This window comes from Triturus cristatus, chromosome 9 (assembly GCF_964204655.1).
Source record: "Triturus cristatus chromosome 9, aTriCri1.1, whole genome shotgun sequence".
Classification (NCBI taxonomy): Eukaryota; Metazoa; Chordata; class Amphibia; order Caudata; family Salamandridae; genus Triturus; species Triturus cristatus.
The window spans coordinates 643,156,236-643,177,970 of record NC_140592.1 but is presented as its reverse complement, the minus strand read 5'-3'; the positions used below and the strand labels follow the sequence as shown (position 1 = coordinate 643,177,970).

The window sequence follows — 21,735 nt, the reverse complement described above, 5'->3', positions numbered from 1 at the left end:
ACAGACCATGAATATTGATCAAGATGATCGTTGCATGTTGTGTGTAGTAGAAGATATGTGTACACAGCAAAACAACTTTTCAAAAAAGCTCTCTAAACAGAAGGGGTGTGTCTCATCAAACGCTGTAGAGATAATGACTAAAATGGGTGGGGTCCTCCAACTAATCAAATGCTTTTTTTTAAGGTCACATGGCAATCGCGCATCGAGGGCGCAAGCAGGCCGCACCCGACAAGATTCTGAGAAAATATATTTATCATAATATACGTTTATTACAGTTAGAAATATATAAATGTTTAAAATATTTTAGATTATAGCTTGCTCTCATATACAGTTTAAAGTTATTTAGATATAGTTTTGAGACATTAAAAAAAAACTGAGGGAATGACGACCCGGGCGCGACACCATATGTCTATAACGTAACACTGTGCCTGGCAGCGTGCACTTGTCGCATAAGCAACGCGCAGTGGGCACGACCCCATACGTACATGACGTAACGCGTGGCTTGGTACTGCGTACCCGTCGGATACTTATGTAGCAGCTGGCGCGAACTCATACGTATATGATGTTACACGGGACGCAGGGCCACGAATCCGTCGGATACGAAATGCGCATTCTTTACGAGTTTAGCAATATGGCAGATAGGATTCGCGTGGTGATGGAGCTTGGTACACTACCGGTATGGGAGTGCAGTTTTAAAAAAAAAGATATAGATATTTTTTTAGGAAGATATAAAACATTACTTAATTTTTAAAGTAAAAAAAAAGAAGTATAATAGAGTTCCAAAATATTACAAAAAAAATAGAAAAAATATAGGTTTTTATAAACATTATAATATGAAATTACCATTTAAAAAACCTTTGAAATTCACTGAAAAAAACATAGGTTTTACAGACGGTATAGTTAGGAATTAGCATTTAAAAAACTTTTGAAATTCACAAAAAAAAACATAGGTTTTAGGGACGTTATAGTTAGTTGGACATTTGACTCATATAAAACCAGAGAAATTCGCCTGTTATAGTAAGTTGAGCTAACTATAACTCGCGCGCCCGCAATGCACTGCTGATGATGTCACATATTACATCACTCATGACATGGTCAGTGACATCACTGATGACATCACTGATGACATCTCAAATGACATCACTGATGACACCATCCAGTGAATGTGTGTTTCTATAAAGTTTAAATATTTATCACATATATCTATGCCAAGGTGTAGGGTTCAACTGGGACATGATCAATACAATACTAAGTGAGAAGATCCCTATTGAGTTGGTGTACTCTATTGAAGTGTCTTGCGACAGGATTTGTCACATCCCCATTAGTTATCGCCCTCATGTGTTCTAATATTTGCACCTTAGTTGGGTGAATCGTACTGCCGATATATTTCAGGCCGCACGGGCAGTTTAAGCAATATACCGTATAAGGTGTTGTACAGGTTAGAAATTTCTTAATGTTTTTCGGTTTGCTCATACCTGGAACACTATAGGATATGACTCTCTTCCTTTTGCTGCAGGCCTTGCATTTCCCACAGGGGAAAAACACATTCAGCGTTGTCAATCCTGGTTTCACCACTTGCTTGGTCTGATGTCTGTGAATCAGGTCATTTCTGAGGGACCTGGCTTTTCTGAAAGTAACTAGGGGATTGGGGGGTAAATCACTCCCCATGACTGCATCGGACCATAGTGTATGCCAATTCTTTTGCAGGATTATTTTAAGCTTCCCCACATTGTCAGAGTATGTAGTAATCATCCTAAATTCCCATTAACTTTCATAGGATTGGTATTTTCTTTGGAAGTTTTTTTCAACAAGTCTGATCTTACCAGAGAATTAGCTCTTTTTAGTGCTTGAATCACGACCAAATCGCTGTATCCCCTTGAGCTAAACCGTCTCATGCTAGCTTCCACAGCCAATTGAAACTCTGATACGTTTGAACTATTTCTTTTCAATCCTAACAGCTCACCGTAAGGGATGATATTTATATGCGTTTCTTGGTATGGCTGCTAGTGGTGTGCAGGGTAGAATTGCCCGCCATTGATTTTCTATATGGCCTCGTACACAGTTTACCATCCGAGATATAAACATTAAGGTCTAGATAATTGACAGATTGAGAATTCCCCGGACTGCATCCAACAGTATTTGGACCAAGAATATCATTACCTGGCATCATTATATCGATGACCTTTTCATCATTTGGAAGGGGTCAATTGAGTCAGTGAGGGCATACATAGATGTGTTAAATTCCAATACGGTAAATCCTAAGTTTACCGGGGAAGTGAATCCTCAATCTATCAATTATCTGGACCTTAATGTCTATATCTAATTTTCTAATTCTAGGCCAGCAATATACAATTGCACAAAATTGATTAATGTACCCATGTTCTTAAAGTGACAAGTGCCATTATAGTATATACTCCATTTGTACCTGCAATTTCCAATGATTAATCTGATTAGGAGGCCTGGTTAAAAAAGTGTCTCCTGCATTCACAGTGTGGACTCAAACTCTATTAGGATGCACAAGTATTGACACTTAGGAACCAATTACGATATGGCCTGTAAAGGCTCCGACCTGTGGTCAGAGCCTTTAGGGCCATATCGTAATAGGCCCTCATTATGCTGGAGACGGTCAGAAAGTAAACCTGCCAGTCATTCGGGCTGGCTTCTGATGGGCTCGGGGAGCCCTTCCACCAGTAGGAAGACGGCAAGTGATCTCATGGGTGGGTCTTTTCCGGCCTTGATATTACGATCATAGTTTCCGATATGGTTTCCATGCTGGCCTGTCCGACATGGAAACCATGTCAGAAAGCACCTCCCTTTTCTCAGTGGGAGCTTGTGGTGCAGCCGGTTTATGGCCGTATCACAAGTTCCCATTGCGACGAACAGTGTTGGGTTGCATTATAATATGCCAGTCGGGACCACTGATTGGGTCTCGGTCGGTCCCATGACCGAGTCGGTGTCGGGCCGAAGGAATTCTACCCAACATCGAAATCAGGGACTTCATTTCTTTGATCTCATATACATTTTCAGTGTAGTGTACATAATTGTAATGTAAACTATTGTACTTAGCTTGATGTGTATTATAAAACATGTGCTAATTGCATAAACCTGGTGTTGCAAACAGAGTATGTAGATCTATAATGTAAGTTAGGCACACAACTCAGGGTTATTCATAAGTTATTGCAACTTAAACCAACATCATTTAGGTACCACTGGCACTCTATCATTATGTCATATATCATATGAAGTGTAATATTTATGACTCAATTGAAAAATGCATGGGCAATCAAAACCAATAGTCAAGAAAGATTTAATTTAAAAAAATGCTACACCCTTCTATTCTTAGCACACCCCTATTTTGATCATTTCAACACTTCTAAGCACATATTTAGTTCATTTCTAATAAAGTGAACTCTGTTTTTGACTGATATCCACCTAAACAGATTCCCCTTTGACCTATGAACCCTGATTCAAGTTGTAGGTTATTCAATTTTATATTGCAAAAACAATGAGAAGCTAAAAGCATACAGAACAGATTTAAAATGAGTCATTTTAAGTTACATGTAATTCAGCATCCGAGTTTAAATCACATGGCATCTCTGTGCCGATGAGGATAATCTATCTTGCTTCTGAATTTCTCAGGGATAGTACTAGATCGCCCCCGGTCAGATTTTTTTAATAACATGTTGGATGCCATAATAACATAGACCAGATTTGTCTCCCTCATGGTCCTCTCATACGTGTTTAGCCATTCTGTAAAATCCACAGATTTAGCTTATGGACAATACTGCCAACATATTTCTCCTCACAGCTACATTATGAAACATACACCATGTATGGGGTTTCACAATTATATATTTAAAATAATAGTGTTAAATTATATGTATGTATCTATAAACAGCAAAACACACAAGATGATGGACGGAATGCTGCACATTGGCAAAACATTCATCTCCAGTCACAGATCTGGGTTTAATCCATCGTTATTTTGCTCACCACGCCACCCCAGTTCAGACATGGCCATATGCAAATCAGTCTTGACCCTGTGCCTCATGGGAACAGTCCAGCCCGAACTGCCAAGCCATGTCTTCCCTGGACCGGAATCTAGCATCCTAGGACCGGTTTTGGGGTTTCACCCCTCTTCAGCCAGGATAGCTTGACTCCAGTGGCGTAGTGAGCATGGGACCCACGTCTGGGCATACCCTTCCTACATAAGGCGAACAGCAAAACACACAAGATGATGGACGGAATGCTGCACATTGGCAAAACATTCACCCCCAGTCACAGATCTGGGTTTGATCCATCGTTATTTTGCTCACCACGCCACCCCAGTTCAGACATGGTCATATGCAAATCAGTCTTGACCCTGTGCCTCATGGGAACAGTCCAGCCCGAACTGCCAAGCCATGTCTTTCCTGGACCGGAATCAAGCATCCTAGGACCGGTTTCGGGGTTTCACCCCTCTTCAGCCAGGATAGCTTGACTCTAGTGGCGTAGTAAGCACGGGACCCACGTCTGAGCATACCCTTCCCACATAGGGCGAACAGCAAAACACACAATATTCCTCATTTGAACATGAGTCCTTTGCTTCTCACAGCCCAAATAAATCTCCTTTTTGTCAGACGTTTTGCAAGCAGCGTCAGTAAGGCAAATTCAAACCATGGAATGAGGGTGAAAATAAGTTCAAGCTCCCTAAGAAACTGAGGTCCAGACAATGGAGAAGGTGGCTGAGACTATGTGGTTGGAGGCTATTTGTCACTTCCTGGAGTCTTCCTAATTATTCACTTCCTATCCTTCAATTGTGTGTCTTTTGCTTTCTCGCCCTAAGTGCATGGGTATGCCCAGACGTGGGTCCCTTGCTCTCCATGCCACTGCAATCATCTATCCTGGCTGAAGGGGGGTGAAACCCTGAAACCGGTCCGAGGATGCTTGTTTCCAGTCCAGGGAGGTCCTGGCTTGGCAGTTTGGGCTGGACTGTTCCCATAAGGCACAGGGTCAAGACTGATTTGCATATAGCTGGGTTCAAACTGGAACAGCACGGTGAGCAAAAAAACGATGGATTTAGGCCCAGATCTCTGTACTGGGGTGAATGTATGACATTGTTCTGCATTCTGTCCATCAACTGTTGTTTTTGCATGTATCTATAAACATACACACACGGGCAATACACAACGGTCCTGGCCAGCGCCGGTGGGTGCATCCAGCGGATAGTTGCCAATGTCGGGAGAGGATCTCCCCACCTCGCACATCGACATTGCGAACTTAGATGCCGGCCCGGTGGCATACACAGCGTTGGTGGAAAATGGCTGGTGGGGTCGCCTTTGTGACTCTTCAAAGGTGTTCTCCGGCTCATCTGTGGCCTCGCCTGACATTATCAGGGGTAGCAGCTACCCTGCTGCTCATCTGTGCGGAGCTCTGCTGGCGTCTGCTGGAGGCCTGTTGTTCTTCCCCCTTTGGTGGTGCGTGGTAGGGAGCTTGGAGCTGGGCCCTGGGACTTTGTGCTGAGGAAGACCCTGGGCTGCAGTGCCAACCCCTACAGGCCTTGCCTGATGCAAGCGGATGAGGTTAGAGAGAAAATTAGGGATAGACAATCCCGTCCCCCATTGGAATTGTCCTGCTAATTGCACCCCTTTTGGTCTATGTCCTGTGCACCCCGGCAGTCCTTGCCTGTCGGGCTGCCCAGGGGGGCACTGCTCTTGGGACTGTGCTGAGTGCTTCTTGCTGCTGCCCAGCTGACCTGTGTGGCTCTCTTCACTTCTGGGAACAGTGCTGCTGACTGTCGACTGCATCGGACCTGCAGAGCTTCTGCAGTATCTCGGGCTGGGAGGCACTGTACCTACTGGAAAACACCATCTATGGAATAATGCCTGGTGGGGTGAAAGCCTGCATGCCCCCTGCCTTTGGTGCACAGTTTCCTTCTTTTCGCAAGGAGATTGGGGATCGCACCCTGAAGGTGCCTGGTTCATTGATCTTTGAGGTGCTGCCTCCGATGCTCACGGGTTGTGCCATCCGACTAGCTGTGGGACAAGAACATGTCTGTAGCCTGCTATGAGGGGTTTACAATATCATTCTTTGGATCACATATCCAACCTCTCTTACAATAATTCCCTCCTACTCTAGGGTGACCTTGGGGCACTCTGATGTGAAGCTGTGGTGCCTCCCTGCTTCCCAGCTGATGCCTTGACGTGCCTTGTGGGAAACTGACCATGGTCACGTAGGGTTCCTCAGCTAAGGACATATCCGTCAACTCTTTATGGCACAAAACAACACCACCAACTATGGATCGCTCTCTGGCCAACACAGGGTCCCTCCCAAATGCCACACCACCTGCTTCCCTCAATCAAGCTTATATGGATAACTTCCTTCTGGAGCTCCAAGCAGAGACTAGGTATCTTAAGACACAATTTAAATCCTTTATTCATGATCTGAAAAACAATATTGATGGGCTTGGTGAATGAGTACACTCCCTAGAACACACATTGGACTCTCACACGGAAGGCCAGGAGGCTCTGTGGTGCAGGATGGCAGTTCTGGCGGTTCATCAAGATCCAAATTAAAGTTTATTCAACATATTATCATCGAGGTTTATTCAATTTGCAAAAAGATTCTCCATATCTTCAAATATTCCAATGTATTAAATCGATGATGCCGTCCACATTATACATCCCCAATGCATTTCGGGCTATTACTGCAGCCCTTCCTCAGGGGGTAGCTCTACAAATTAAAGAAAAAATGCAATGCTGTCAATGCTATACTACTGTGTATTGCGATTGTGCGTTGTTAGCTTACAAAGTGAACAAAGTATCTCCATGTCAGTAGCCCAGGTGACAAACACTACCGCAGTCCATGGGTCTTAATAAAAATAAATCAAACGTGGTGGTGAAATTGTGCAAGTTAGAAATGCAGCTAAACTGCGGGTCGCGCTATTAATGCAGGGGTTTAATCAACCGATATAAGCGTCACCTCGGTGGGCGGTATCTAAACACTCATGTGAACAGTAAGTCATAATTATTACCGTTCCCCATGCTATTAACGCTAACAAAAACTGAAGTATCACTCACTCAATATGACGAGCTGTAAATCAACATCAACGACAATCTGTTAAAGTAAGCGCGTGTCAATACCGCTGTGATTCAATGGTGTCTCCAACATAGGTGCCGATTCCGATCCTGGAAAAACCGGGTACGAACCGTCGGTCGGAGGGTTTTCTCCGTCCGACTCGTACCCGGTAAAAAAACCCTACAAACTTGCAAGTACGATTCGTACAGAAACACCATTTCTGTACGAGTCGGAAAAAACACCGACCGACTGTAAAAACACATACCAATGTGATCCGGGACAGCGCCGACGTGACGTTGGGACGCATGCAGGCTGCATTTCACGAACCAGGAAGTACGAATCATACCAACACCAGTCCGGACGGCATTATTTTTAGAGAAGTGTAGTACGGCGTGATGCGAGCGGAATTGGGGGCCCGGTACGTGCCGACCCCCCCCAGCCCCCGTAAGTATGCTCCGAACCCCCCCAGCCCCCACATGTACACACCGTACCCCCACCCGTGTATGTACGAGTCATACCCCCACCCGTGTATGTACGAGTCGAACCCCCACCTGTGTATGTACACCCGTGTATGTACGAGTCGAACCCCCACCTGTGTATGTACACCCGTGTATGTACGAGTCGAACCCCCACCTGTGCATGTACACCCGTGTATGTACGAGTCGAACCCCCACCTGTGTATGTACACCCGTGTATGTACGAGTCGAACCCCCACCCGAGTCTCCTCAAAACACTATGAGACACACATACTTAATAAACCTCCTTGGCTGGCACATGGCAAACTGTATCTAAGATTTATAGATGACATTTTCATCTTATGGGCCGGCTCTACAGAATCACTCAGAGATTTCCTGAAAACTTGGAATATGGTTAATGACCGTATACAGTTCACTTGGAACTTTGACGCCAACCGAATACACTTCCTGGATGTGGAGGTCCACAGACAATCAGGGAACTTAATGACCACAATATTCCGTAAACCCACGGATCAGAATTCAATACTTCACTATCAGAGTTTCCATCGTCTAGGGTTAAAAAATAAATAACTTATCATTCTCGCAGCTGTTACAGGTGAAACAGCGAGACCCAAAGCAAAGTTGAAATGAATAACATGTTGGAAAGATTTAAGCAACGTAGCTATCCACAAGACATCCTTGACAAGGCGGTTGCCCTTTGTGAAGGGATCAACAGATCCAAGTTGTTGAAAACCAAACCCAAAACACCGAGTTCGCGCATGGTAGTGGTTTCAAAATACTCTGTCATAAGTAATCAGTACAGGAAAATCATATCCAAACATTGGCCCCTATTGAATATGGAACCTGACTTTTTAGGAATATTCAACCAGCAACCTATCTTTGCTTATACCAGGGGACGGAATCTCAAGGAAATGTTGACACATAGAACATCGGAAACTCATTCGGATACCTACAAAGGGCTTAAACCTTGCTACAACTGTAGCAATTGCCACAACTGTATACAAGGGAACATCACACACCACCCTATGAAAGGGCAGTCCATTAAATTGCAAGTGAATGCGACATGTAATTCGGCCAATGTCATTTACATGTTGAAGTGCCCTTGCGGCAAATGTTACATTGGACATACCAAGCGAAAAATTTGTGTGCGGATTCTAGAGCACAAAAGTAACATACGGACAAGAAATTCTAAATCCACTGTTGCAGCGCACTTTCTTGAATCAGGCCATACAGTCGCCCAACTAAGATTTTTGATACTTGAACAGGTTGCACCCACCAGGAATAATAAGAATACTTTATTGAAACGGGAGAACTTCTGGATCCGAAATATGGCGACCATGCAACCGCACGGACTCAATGATCGCATGGAATTCCTATGTTATTTATAACGCACTGTGTATCTAAAATATGGTGGTATTTGATATGTCTACATGTTGCATAGCCATATTTCATTAATTATTGTGAGCAATTGATATTTTTTCCATTCAGCAGTCTGTGTACCATTCTTCTACTTTTATTCACTTTAATTAGTTTGTTATTAATGCCTTCACCTCAAACTTGAGTTTACGGCTCTCGTATTGTAGTTTACACCTCATGGCGCGACTTTTACCTACCCAAGATGGCCGCTTCCATCTTGGACACTTTAGTCCTTTGTCTGTTTCAACACACACGTTTACTAATCACACTAAACTACTCCGGGCATAACTACGCGAACAGACCGGAGCTCGCTTAACCGGAGCTCGTCTACCTGACCCGCTAACCTGCGGAATTGAGCATACCGTGAGTAGCTCTCTTTGAGCACTTTGTTTAATACATTATGTTGGAGACACCATTGAATCACAGCGGTATTGACACACGCTTACTTTAACAAATTGTCGTTGATGTTGATTTACAGCTCGTCATATTGAGTGAGTGATACTTCAGTTTTTATTAGCGTTAATAGCATGGGGAACGGTATTAATTATGACTTACTGTTCACATGAGTGTTTAGATACCGCCCACCGAGGTGACGCCTATATCGGTTGATTAAACCCCTGCATTAATAGCACGACCCGCAGTTTAGCTGCATTTCTAACTTGCACAATTTCACCACCACGTTTGATTTATTTTTATTAAGACCCATGGACTGCGATAGTGTTTGCCACCTGGGCTACTGACATGGAGATACTTTGTTCACTTTGTAAGCTAACAACGCACAATCGCAATACACAGTAGTATAGCATTGACAGCATTGCATTTTTTCTTTCATTTGTAGAGCTACCCCCTGAGGAAGGGCTGCTGTAATAGCCCGAAATGCATTGGGGATATATAATGTGGACGGCATCATCGATTTAATACATTGGAATATTTGAAGATATGGAGAATCTTTTTGCAAATTGAATAAACCTCGATGATAATATGTTGAATAAACTTTAATTTGGATCTTGATGGATTACACGAGTGAAACTTTGAACATTGAACTAGACCACTGAGTCTCATTTACACTGTGCACTAAGGAGTCCGCCCCCAAGTTGGGGACGCATTGTAATAGTCGTTGTAGTACTTAGCGCTGTAACGGAACAGACAGCGCCACCTTAGTAGCACGTGACAGCCCATAAACTTTTGGATCTACATCAATTACTTTCAAGCTGTGCGAGTCCCACCATTCATCTTTGTCAGTTCTGGAGGTTCAGCAAATTGATCTTCAGATGAAGCATTAAGATCTTTAGGATCCGACTCAGAGAAATAACATCTGCATAATGTGTATCCCAAGAGGCATGGAAGGCACTGTCATGGCTTTCAAAGCTGACTTTCTGAATACCATCCATGGGGATCTGCCTGTATGCTCACTAATGCTGGACAGAGCGCATTGTGTAGCGGCAGCCACAAGTCACCCTGATTCCCTCCGGACATCCTTACAAAGCAGGAGCAGCTGCTCCTGGGAAGCAGCAGCGGGGAGGGGGGAGGGGGGAAGAGGAGGTGTTTTAAAAAAAAAAACACTTACCTGCTGGCCAGCCTCCTGGCGGGCCACCCACGCCTCTCCTCCGTCCTCTTCCTGGCTTCTTCTCTGCCATGGCAGCAGTAAGCAGGAAGCACTGGGCTCCAGGGTGCCCCAGACCAATCACAATGCTACAATGCAGTGTTGTGATTGGTCTGAGCGCCTAAGGTTGGTGCTCAGCCAGGGAATGGGAGGCTGGGCATGTTCACCATGCAGACTTTAATGCAGCCTGCATGGAGAGCATGCAAAGTGCGCATGAATGTTTGGCAGGCCCCAGAGGGCTGGTCCAACATTCAAGTGCACTTACATAGTGCCCACCACTACCCTCCGCTCTGAGAGCAGAGCAGATCTGCCCTGCTCTGCCCGACGACATGCCGCAGGTACAATAAAATGATAATAACATAGAGCTATTATCATTTTATTTTTTATTTTTTTCTACTGCGTAAAGCGGTAGGGTGATGCTTCTCCGCCTCAGTGGAGAAGCCATCACTGTTACAGAGGTGCACCTTTTTGTTGAAAAAGAGACAATCCTACAGATATCCCGGAAGAAGGAGTATCTAGTGTACCAGGGCCACACCGTCCAGTTGTTTCAAGATCCTGCACCCCCTACCTTCCAACACCGCAGAGTCTTCAAACCAGTCACTAACAAACTAGGATACCTCCACATTCGCTGCTAGTCGGCACCCGTGGCCCATGCAGGTAAGAGCTGTGGGGAGGTGGGACCGGGTGGGGGGGATTTAGAAGGACAATGAAGAGGGAAAATTAAATAAATAAATGCAGGATCATCCAGTTACTGAAAGAGGCCCTGCACCTTCTGAACATTCAACCACCCTCTGGGGGGGGCAGCCTTCCCCACCTATACTACCAGCTCGTGAGCCTCTGCACCATACATGGACTGCAGTGACCTCCAAGAACACTTCTAAATGCAACAAGAAACTATTGTCTTGTCTTGACATTATTTAGCACCTCCGCAATCTTGAGAGATCCTCCATTCCTACCCCGTCAACATCTGGATCGGTTTAGGACATAGGGGCCCCAGCAATTTTCTCCATGGAAGGCGTCTGCTGATCTCTTGGGTCCTCCTGTTGGACCATTTCCTGCCCTTTGAGAGCTATTCTGTTAGAATGCGTTCACGCCACTTCCAGAAGGCAAACCATGAACATGGTTCCTTTTCTGTCATGATGCCCACAAGCCTGTCAGCTCCCCACCACTCTCTCCATATCCTCACCATAACCACTGCTTCTGCCTGTGAGACTAAAGGCCTTACTGCTTGCCCTGGAGGGCGTTGGCCATGGGAATCGGAGCAGGCCGTGGGTCTCCGGTTGTCCTCGATGCCCCCTGACCCAGACCTTAGGGAAGTGACTTCTTCTGTGTGGTGGCGTACTTACGCGTTGGCCCTCCCAAGTCATAAATCGACTATTTAGGCCCTGTTGGCCTCTGTTTGTTGTTCATGTCAAGGTGAATTTTTCTTTCTCTAGGTTATGCAGCACCCCAGAGGATCATCCATGGCCCGCCTTCCGTAGCCCATGTACAGCCCTCTTAATGCATCCCCTTTCCTGGTGTGGAAGATTTCAATCAACCTATCTTTCTTGCCTGATTGCCTCTTGCTCCCCACGATGACACTGGGATGCTACATGCCTGTTAGCTGCCTTTCCCCACCCACTTTTATTCCTACTGCCTCTGGGCTACCCCATATCACCCATTGCATCTAACATGTGGGCATCCTCCATAACCATCCCTCATGACTACTACCCCAGCTGTTAAATTTCTCACACCCAATGTGTGGGGTCTCAACGTGCCAAACAAGCGAAGACAGGTTTGGCAGTATCTCCTCCAACAGGACCCCGATTTTATGTTTTTTGCAAAAAAAAACAACCTTCTCCAGCAAGACCCTCCTTGCATGAGTCATCCTACATATTCCATTCATCATTGGGCTTCCACTTCCACTAAGACAGCTGGGATTGCCAGAGACGTTTTAAGGCATGGGCAGAGTGGGCTCTGGCCCCAGGCCCCAGCCTTTCAGGGGTCCGCCTGATAGAGCCACTTTTGTTCTGCCGAGAGTCTTACACTGATGACCTTGAAGAATCCCTAAACAGATTGATTTAAATACCCTTTGATTTTCATTTACTTGTAATGTGGGTTCTGTCTGAGAGTGGACTATAGACAGTTTGCAGAGAAATGTTTTTTGTGTTACGTGCAACATCCAATTAACAACATTTCTTTTAGATCAAAATTACCTCACAAATGCAAAATGGGAGGGGTGTAGAAAAGATTATTTGAGGTAATATTAGTGAGCTGCTGTGTTACAATATTGAAAACATCAATATCCCGGAATATTAGATGTAAATACATTTAGAATTTGGACAAGTGTGCCTGTGCACTGTCAGTGACCTGGCCAAAGAGGGCATGAAAATGCAGAAACTGAATCATAAATCCAAAGCTGTCCCGAACATGGCCCCCAAAATATGTTTGGCCCAGGGCCCCCAAAACCCTTAAGATGTCCCTGGGGATTGCAACTGAATTTGACAAATATCATACACTATGGATTTTACTTTTTTCATGGTTGCAAAATGGAGACTTCTGTAATGCTGGAAAAAGTGTTTTAGTCTTTGCTTACAATCTTGCATTCAATGCCTAATGAATAAGAATTGATGGACCAAATCTACTAAAGGGTTTAAAATGATCAGCGGACTTTCAGTGGAATATGGAGAGATTTAGAAGAGCTGTATGATGATGGGTTCAGTATGTCGAATGGTGTGATGGATTTGGTTGTGTGAGCCCATCTAGAATTTATTTCTTTGTCATGTTTTGTCATTTCTATCCCATGGTCATTGAGATAGTTGTATTTACAAATTTCGCTGGTGGGAAAATGTGTTAAATTATTTAGGAATACATGCATTAGCAAAACAAAGAGGTCTCTAAGATCCTGCAGAGCAAGTGGTCTTCACAGAGGCACGAGTATAATGCACAGCTTCACTGCAACCAGGCTTTCACCGAGAGGTCACAACCTAACTTAGGTGACTGCAATCTTTTAGCATTTGTGTTTACTCACTGGAGCAGTGTTTCACCTGAGCTGATCGTGAGGACAGTATGTAGTTCCAAGAAAGTGATCAAGTAAGACGTAATGCTAGTTTTTTCTCGAATAATCCAATCACAGACCAGGCTGAAACATCCCTGGCATAGGATCCCTCCCTGAACACGCAGCACTTTACTCCATTATAAGTAGTGCATTTTTGGTGTGTTATTCATAGTACCCCAATAAACAATGATTCCCAATGGATTAATATTCATCAGATGCAATACAGAACACCTATTATGAGTTTTCCAGTGAAGAATCAACATAAAATGCAGATTGTATTGATTATCACATCAAAATCTAGTTTTGCAATATTTAGCAGGCCTTTGGTAACATTCTGCAGGTTTGACCTGCAGAAAAGTATCAGGAGCATGGGAGTCATAAATTAGTAATGTTCTCAAAATCAGTGGTTCAAAATTATCATTTGCTCGGTATCATCAGTACCTCAGTATTAACAATATCTCAGAATCATTAGTGCTTCAGTATCATCAGTTGTTCATTATCAGTTGCTCAGCATCATCAATGCCTCAGTATTATCAATGGGTCAGAATCATTAGTGCTTCAGTATCATCAGTTGTTCATTATCAGTTGCCCAGCATCATCAATGCCTCAGTATTATCAATGGGTCAGAATTATTAGTGCTTCAGTATCATCAGGTGTTTAGTGTGGTCAGTGGTGCAGAATCATCAATGGGCCAGCATTATTAGAGGCAAAATGCCAGCGCGACTTAAATAGCATCAGCCACAATTCATGCCAGGTCTTTATTTTCATTTGTGGTGCAAGAACATTGGTGGCTCTGTATCAGCATTGGCTCAGTATTGGTTTAGCTCAGTATAAGCAGTTGCATTGAATTATTAGTTGCTCATTATCCCCAGTGCCTCTTGAGCATCAAGGGCTCAGAATTATTAATTGCTCAGTGTCCTAAGCGGTTTAATATCCTCAGTTGCCTACAATGAGGCTGCTGTGTAGCATGTCTGAAAGTAAAACAAAACACTTTGATGTGGCCAGTATTTTTTTGGTGGTGGGACAGGAGGCAACAGGAAGGGAGTAAGGTATGTGAGGAGCAACAAAGACAAAAGAGGCTGTGTGAAAAAAGGGCTATGATGCGGCCAGTGCTGGCTGCACCATATCACCTTTTTTTCTAATTAAAAGTAGAGGCGGGAAGCAACACAGGGGGGAGGCGGTACAACACATAGAGACAGGGAATCAACATGGAGAGAGATGGGTTATAGGCAACACAGAGAGTTTGCATTTTGGGGCAACATGTAAAACAGAGGGCTGTGAGAGAGGGACTGAAAGCAAGCACACAAACAACAGAAGACGGCGGGGGGGGGGGGGTCAAGCCGACAGACAATGGAGCATGGGTTGCTGGGTACAAGCAACAACAGGGACAACAACGGAAGGAGGGAGTGCTTATGGTAACAATCACCAACATGGATAACAACTGAGAGAGGGAGAGAGGGTGGTGAGGCCCAAGCAACACGGACCGGCAGGGCAAGATGGGGGAAAGAAATATATATGATGGAGGAATGGACGGAAAGGAACATGAGCAAGGAAGGAGGTAAGGAAGGTAGGCAGGAGGTTGGAACTCAGAAGGAGGGAAAGTACACGAGGGACCCGCCTGAAAAAGATGCACACTGGTTTAGTGCTTAAACACAAAGAAAAAAGTAGTGGCTAAAAAAATAAGTAGTCAAAGGATGCAAGTAATGCGCCTTAACTCCAGATGAAGACAATCACATGAAGAAGAAGGGAGTCTGCAGCAGCTGACTGATAAGAACCAACTGAATGAGAGTAGCAATGAAGCCAACCAATGATAAGCAATGGACGACCTCAAAGCCCACTGTTAGAAAACAATAGGTCTTGAAGAGACAGCACAGGAACTGCCTAGGCGAGACCTAAAAATGTCCTTTCGGACTTCAGGATTTAGTATGATTCCGAAGAATAATAAAATGATGTAAATGCAATGCGAAAATGATAAAATGTGGTATTGTTCCATCTGACATACTCGTATGGAGTTAAAGCTTTTATCTTTTTATTTCAATTGAGTTTCTTTTATGCTACAGGTTTGATGTAAGCCTTTATCAATCTATTTGCTGAGATAAAGTGCCCTCGTTGTAAGTCTTACTATAGAAATACTCTTTTGGTGAATTTTGAGAGTTGCCAATTTGATAATGTTTGTGAGGGTACAATATCAGTCATCTTTTCATCAGCTGTCACAGTCAGATTTTGTGAAAATGGCCTGCAGAATCGAGACACAGAGGTTCAGTTCCCTTCACCAGTGGTAACAGGAGTAGACCTGGAGGAAATTTATTTTACGTGAACATATTCTCACATTAATCCCACTTTCTGAGTATTGGTTGTTTTGTCTCATTTTTATTGTACTAACACATCCTTTTTGTTATCATTTTTGTTCGTGGGAGACTAGCTCAAGCAGAAAATGTCTAGCAGGAACTATAGAACTGGATGTGTGCTGGTGCCACATAAGCTATGCAAGCAGAGTTAATCGCTTGATAACATAAACTGTATGATGAATATATTCAGCATGTCTTTTGCTTGACCTTTATGCACAAGGGCATTTGTTCTGTCAGTGCTTCATTTGTAAATTAATAAGTGCTGGTTCCCAAACTTTTTCTGAGAAGCCAGCCCGTGCCGGTTCATTTTCGTCCCTGATTTTTCCAATTATCATTTTGTTCTATCTGTCTCTTTCTCCTCCTTTTGTGTTTTCTCTCTCTCACTCTGAGTCGAAGTATGATGAAGAAAAGTAAATGCCGGTCTACAAATTAAGCACTCCTGTATAAAATGTCATGTTGACGACCACCTCAATGCACTGCATGTAAAGAATAATGTTCCCGAAAATGGCCCTTACTATGCATATACTAAGGAACATATTTATGAGGGCTTTGTGTCATACTTGCACCATGCAACGTGGTTCAAGCACAACGCAAACCTCTCAGTCATATTTATGAAGCCACGCAAAGCCACATTGCTTGGCTTTGAATGGCTTCACAAACATTGAGTAGTGCAATGCAGTGCATATCGTTGCGTTGCCTTACTCCGCTCAAAGGAGGCGTTCCATGGGCATTGTAGTTGGGGTTCCCACATAACTCCCATGGTTTTTGACACATTCACAGATTTATAAGGACTTGTAAACCTGGGAATGCGTCAAAATCTTACACCTCCCCAAGTGTGGTGTAACGAGGAGAAATATTTATATTTCTCCTTGCTTTTTTTCACTTTCCATGTGTGCTGCATTCTTCAGTATACACTAGAGAGAGGAAAACCTCTCTATGGATTGTTTTTGTGCAGGAAGGTGCCCCTACCTGCACAAAAGCAATCCAGCCTGTAACGCAGGCACCCTTGCACCATTGTGCAAGGGTGTCTGCATTGGCCCTAGGCTGCTGAAATGGCACCAGCGCACGGAGAAAGAGCAGGAATTTACCATATTGGAAAAATATGGTGCTTTCCTGCTCTTTCTCTGTAGTGCATGGCAGCGCAGCAAGGTAACTTGCTGTGCTGCCCTGCGCCACCATTCCCGTAAACATGCCCCAAGTGCGCACTTCCGCCTAACTCTAATCATAAGGTGCCCTTATGGCTTTTGTTGTTGAACCTGACTTGCCACTCAATGTTGCAATCATAATTACCAAGTTTATAGTCAACATTGGAATTTATTTATTTGTACTAGAAATATGTGGTTCATTCATAGTTTAAGTATTGAGGCACTTGTGAATTTTTTCAAGATACATTTTAAAGAAGAAAAACACGAATTCTAGAAAGTAATGTAATTTTTATTTTCATTACAGCATTTCAATGGGTGCCAAAAAGAGGAAAAATGATGGCTCGTGGTAAAACATCTACAGGAAGCTCAGCTCTGCCAACAATGTACAGTATATCAGACCTAACAAGCAGAGGCCGCTTTCAATATCGTTTCACAAGTGCTTGTGAAAATGTTACCTGCAGTCCATGTATTCCTGTAAACACGTCAGCAGTGACCGTCACCCCAAACAAAGCTCTGTTGTCCACAGCAAGTACATTGGTAGAAACTACAGCCACAAGTCAGTCAGTGAGGTCACCTCAAACAAGCATGGATGGCGGTGGTATATTTTCCCAGTCAACAGACCATGCAATTGAAGTGACTGCATATCCGACCGCAGTAACAAGCATTTCCACTGGCACCCCAACAATATTCAACATCACTGGGAATTCGACAAGTGTTAATACTGATACAAACAAAACAGCCACTCCTGCAAAAAGCAGCAGCATTGGGACCTCAACAACACCATATAGTACTGAATATTCCAGTGTGGCTACTGAAACCCCATCAACTACAAACGATTCCAGTGGGATGCAATTTTCAAATTTAACTCCTACCACAACATTCTCGGCACATTTGATTAGCACGACCTTTGATACTTCATCACCCTTTACAAGAAGGAACACCATAACTCAATCAGTCATTACGGGTATAGTTAGTCACACCATATCAACAATTACCAGCCGCACCTTAAAAACCACTTTAACCCTAACACCATGCAGAGGAAATCATCCACAACCAAGAAGAACCCCAAAACCCCATAACCCATCAGCCCAAGTTCTAAAAATACTTCGAAAAACAGATCCCCTGGGAGACCACCTAAAAGAAACATGCTCTAGAAGTTACCAATCACCTGTAATGCTCCTAAGGCACCATCACAAACCAAAAGAAATCCCTAGATCACATCGAACATCAGCACCACTTCTGAAATCTGATCAACTCCCACCAGCAGTACAGCCAAGACCACAAACACCTTTAAAGCCATTAAAACACTGTCAGAAATCAAACACACCTAAAAAAGTCCATCACTCACAAAACCAGCAAAAGAAATGCCACATGTCAATAGAATCAAGGTGTAAAATATCTCATAAACAACATTCAGTAGGGGCAAAACCTAATCCAAAAGAAATTCATGGTTCACAACACTATGAAAAACCTCCTATTTCCCATAAAAAATCACAGACACCACCAAGATCTAATGATCAAATATCCCCATGCTCAAGACCCCATACACCAACACAATCAGGGCAACAGCAACAAACATCAACTCTGCATCAAATAACTTTGTCAACCAACACCAGCCATTTGGAACTCACCGCAACCAACAGTACAAGCAACACAACACTATATAAAATACCAGTCTCTGTCAATGATATAACACAATTGACAATGTCTACCACTGCCACAATTTTACCATTGTTAACGACAAATCCACCCTCTCTTTCCTCATCATCTATGACAATAGGACACTTCTCAACTCAATCAGTAATTACTGGATTGGTCAGTGACACTCTGTCAACAATGACCAACTACATTTTTAGTACTTCTCCACCCACAACAACATGTCGAAGAAACTATCCTCTACCAGCAAGACCACCAAAGCCCTATCAGCCATCAACACATGTCTTAAAACCATTTGAAAGAAGAAGTCAAGGGCAAATCCCTCCCACTGGAGATCACCTAAAAGCAACTTGTTCTAGAAACTACCAACCTCCTGCAATCCTTCTGAGAAACCATAAAAAACCAAGTACAAGCCCTAGATCCCATCAAAATTCAGCACCATTTCTAAAACCCCATCAGCACCCATCAGCATCACAGCCAAGATCACAGCGACCCTTAACAGCATTAAGACTCCGTCAGAAGTCAAAACTTCCTGCAAAAATCCATATACCACAATATGTACCACTAAGATGCCATCAGTCATTAGATTCAGTGAATAAAAAGCACAGTGTAGGGCAAGCAACGGCTGCAAAATCTAATCTAAAAGAAATGCCTGGGTACAGGCACTATAAAAAACCACCCATCACTCATCAAAATCCATTGACACCACCAAGATCTAATCATCAAATATCATCATGCTCACATATACAGGCAACAACACAATCAGGACATCAGTCTCAAACACCAACCCCACAGCAAAGAACTCCATTAACCACTATTAATCAATCAGAACTAACAGAAACAAACAGCGCAAGCAACACAACATTCTTAGAAACACCACTCACTTCCTTAGGTGACCCACTGAGGACAACTACCCCTAATGCTCAAATGACATCCCCCAGTACTCCACACACAACCATCAATCCTGTTGGCCAAACAAATGGCAACATAGAGACTTTCCCAACAAAACACACCACACAGCATTTCAGCAGCACCACCCATACCACATTACTGCTAACCACTACTGTTACTGAAACATCCACACACTATACAGTCAGCACTTCTGGCACTTCTATTAGTGGCCCAACAAAAGCAATTATAACCAATATGTTTTTGCCAACCACTACTTGTTTGTCCATCATCTGTCCTGTATGTCATGTATCAAAACCTGATACATCACCATCCAATATACCACCTGAGATCGCAACAACAGGATATAGCACAGAAAGCCACTTTTCTCCTGTTTCTACCACTATGAATTCTGCCAGTACATTCAGTGAACCAACTTCCAGTGAAAGAATCTCCAAATATTATACTGGGATGACCACAAATCCTAGATCCAGCAGTACAGCTATGGTTTCAAGTACTCAAGCTTCCACCACTGGCGCAACTTCTTTGAGCTCTTCGTCTACTGCTGATCATCCCACGGAGAGTCTTCCAGGTATAAATTTGCATTTTTATATGTTATACTTTAGTGAGTTGTGAGTAGAACCATTTCTTTCAATGCAACTTTAAATGTTGACGTATAGATCCTTTAACATTAGGAGAGGCTCCTTTGGACATAATTTCCACCCCGTTGGTCCAAGATCACCGTTTTGTCAATCTATGTGTTGTTACATCAAGGTCTGCTTGAATCCTTAAGGGTAATTTCAAAGCACTATCAGGCTATTCGCAAATAAAAACATAAAAGTACAGGTGGAGATTTTGACCTATGCTTGAACATAGTTTTACATTTTTTTGTTACTCACCAACATTTCTAGTAGTACACCCAGAAAGCTGTACCAGTCCCAGTTTTCAGAAATGTTATTTGACTGCTTTTGTGGGTTCCTAATCTCACTGGGCAGGATTCTACATATCATAGCAATCCACACTGGACAAATGGAACCCCCTATGCAAATGCATTTTTTCTTTAGGTTTGTCCACAGGGACAACATACTTCTCTATGTAGAAAGCCCTTTCTCTGTACTCCTACCAAATATGGGGGTGATTGGTTCTAAGTCCCTTCCTTGAAGGGGGATAAGTCAGTCCCTTGGCAGCAATAACTCTCTGACACTTTCCATTGTGGAAAGGAGTCGAAGAGCAATTTGGGAACATCCATAAACATACATGTTTGTGGGCATTCCCAAACTGCAGAGGCAAACCATAATTTGGACCACCCACTCCACACCTCTTGATTGGGATTTACTACTGCAGATTTTTCGGCACTCATAGCAGATAAAATCCACTGTAGTAAATAGACGGAACCTGCACATTTAAATATATAACAGCATATAACAATGTAAACATATTTAAAATAAAAAATGTATTTATGTATACATTAAATTAAAAGTAATGTAAATAAAACTAATTTCGTATTACCAAATTAATCTAAATCATTTAAAACACTTCCCTCCCTACTCTCCCGAAAACCCACAAATAAAAAAATAAAAATAAAAATCTATCAATTAAATATTATTAATATTAAATCAATTTTACTTAAAACGATTGAAACTAAAACAAATATTAATTTAAAAAAATTAAATGCACAATCAACGAATGAACAATTAATTGAATCAATACCAATTGAATCAGCCTAATTCTGGGTAAATACACTGCAGCGAAATGTGCCTCCATGTATTTAGCGTTCATGGATCTTAACATGCTTTTTGACTGTGTCAATCGGTCAAGGCTATGTCAAGCACTATTGGATATGGGAATGCAGGGGTCACTTGTAAATCTCCTGGCAATAAATATGAGAGCCAAAGTGAGGTTCGATCAAAGTAGAGCGCTCACAAGGGAGATTCACACTGGGCGTGGGGTGCGACAGGGATGTGTGCCTGCCCCTTTGCTGTTCATCTTGTGCATAAATAAACTAGGCACCCATTTAAAAACATGCACACCAGACATTTCCATGGTGCTTGGTACCCCATGCCCAGTTATGCTATGTGCAGATGATGCAGTTTTATTGGCATGCACACTC

At 43.1% G+C, this 21,735-nt stretch overlaps 1 protein-coding gene across 1 annotated transcript in view; it reads left to right on the top strand.

Annotated features, from left to right (window-relative positions):
* LOC146798424 (uncharacterized) overlaps positions 1–21,735 on the top strand; it is a 384,935-nt gene that overhangs the window by 113,935 nt on the left and 249,265 nt on the right. The window contains exon 2 of the mRNA XM_085627745.1: positions 17,386–20,217. Coding sequence (XP_085483871.1) covers positions 17,386–20,217 — 2,832 coding nt within the window. The remainder of the gene's footprint in view (positions 1–17,385; positions 20,218–21,735) is intronic.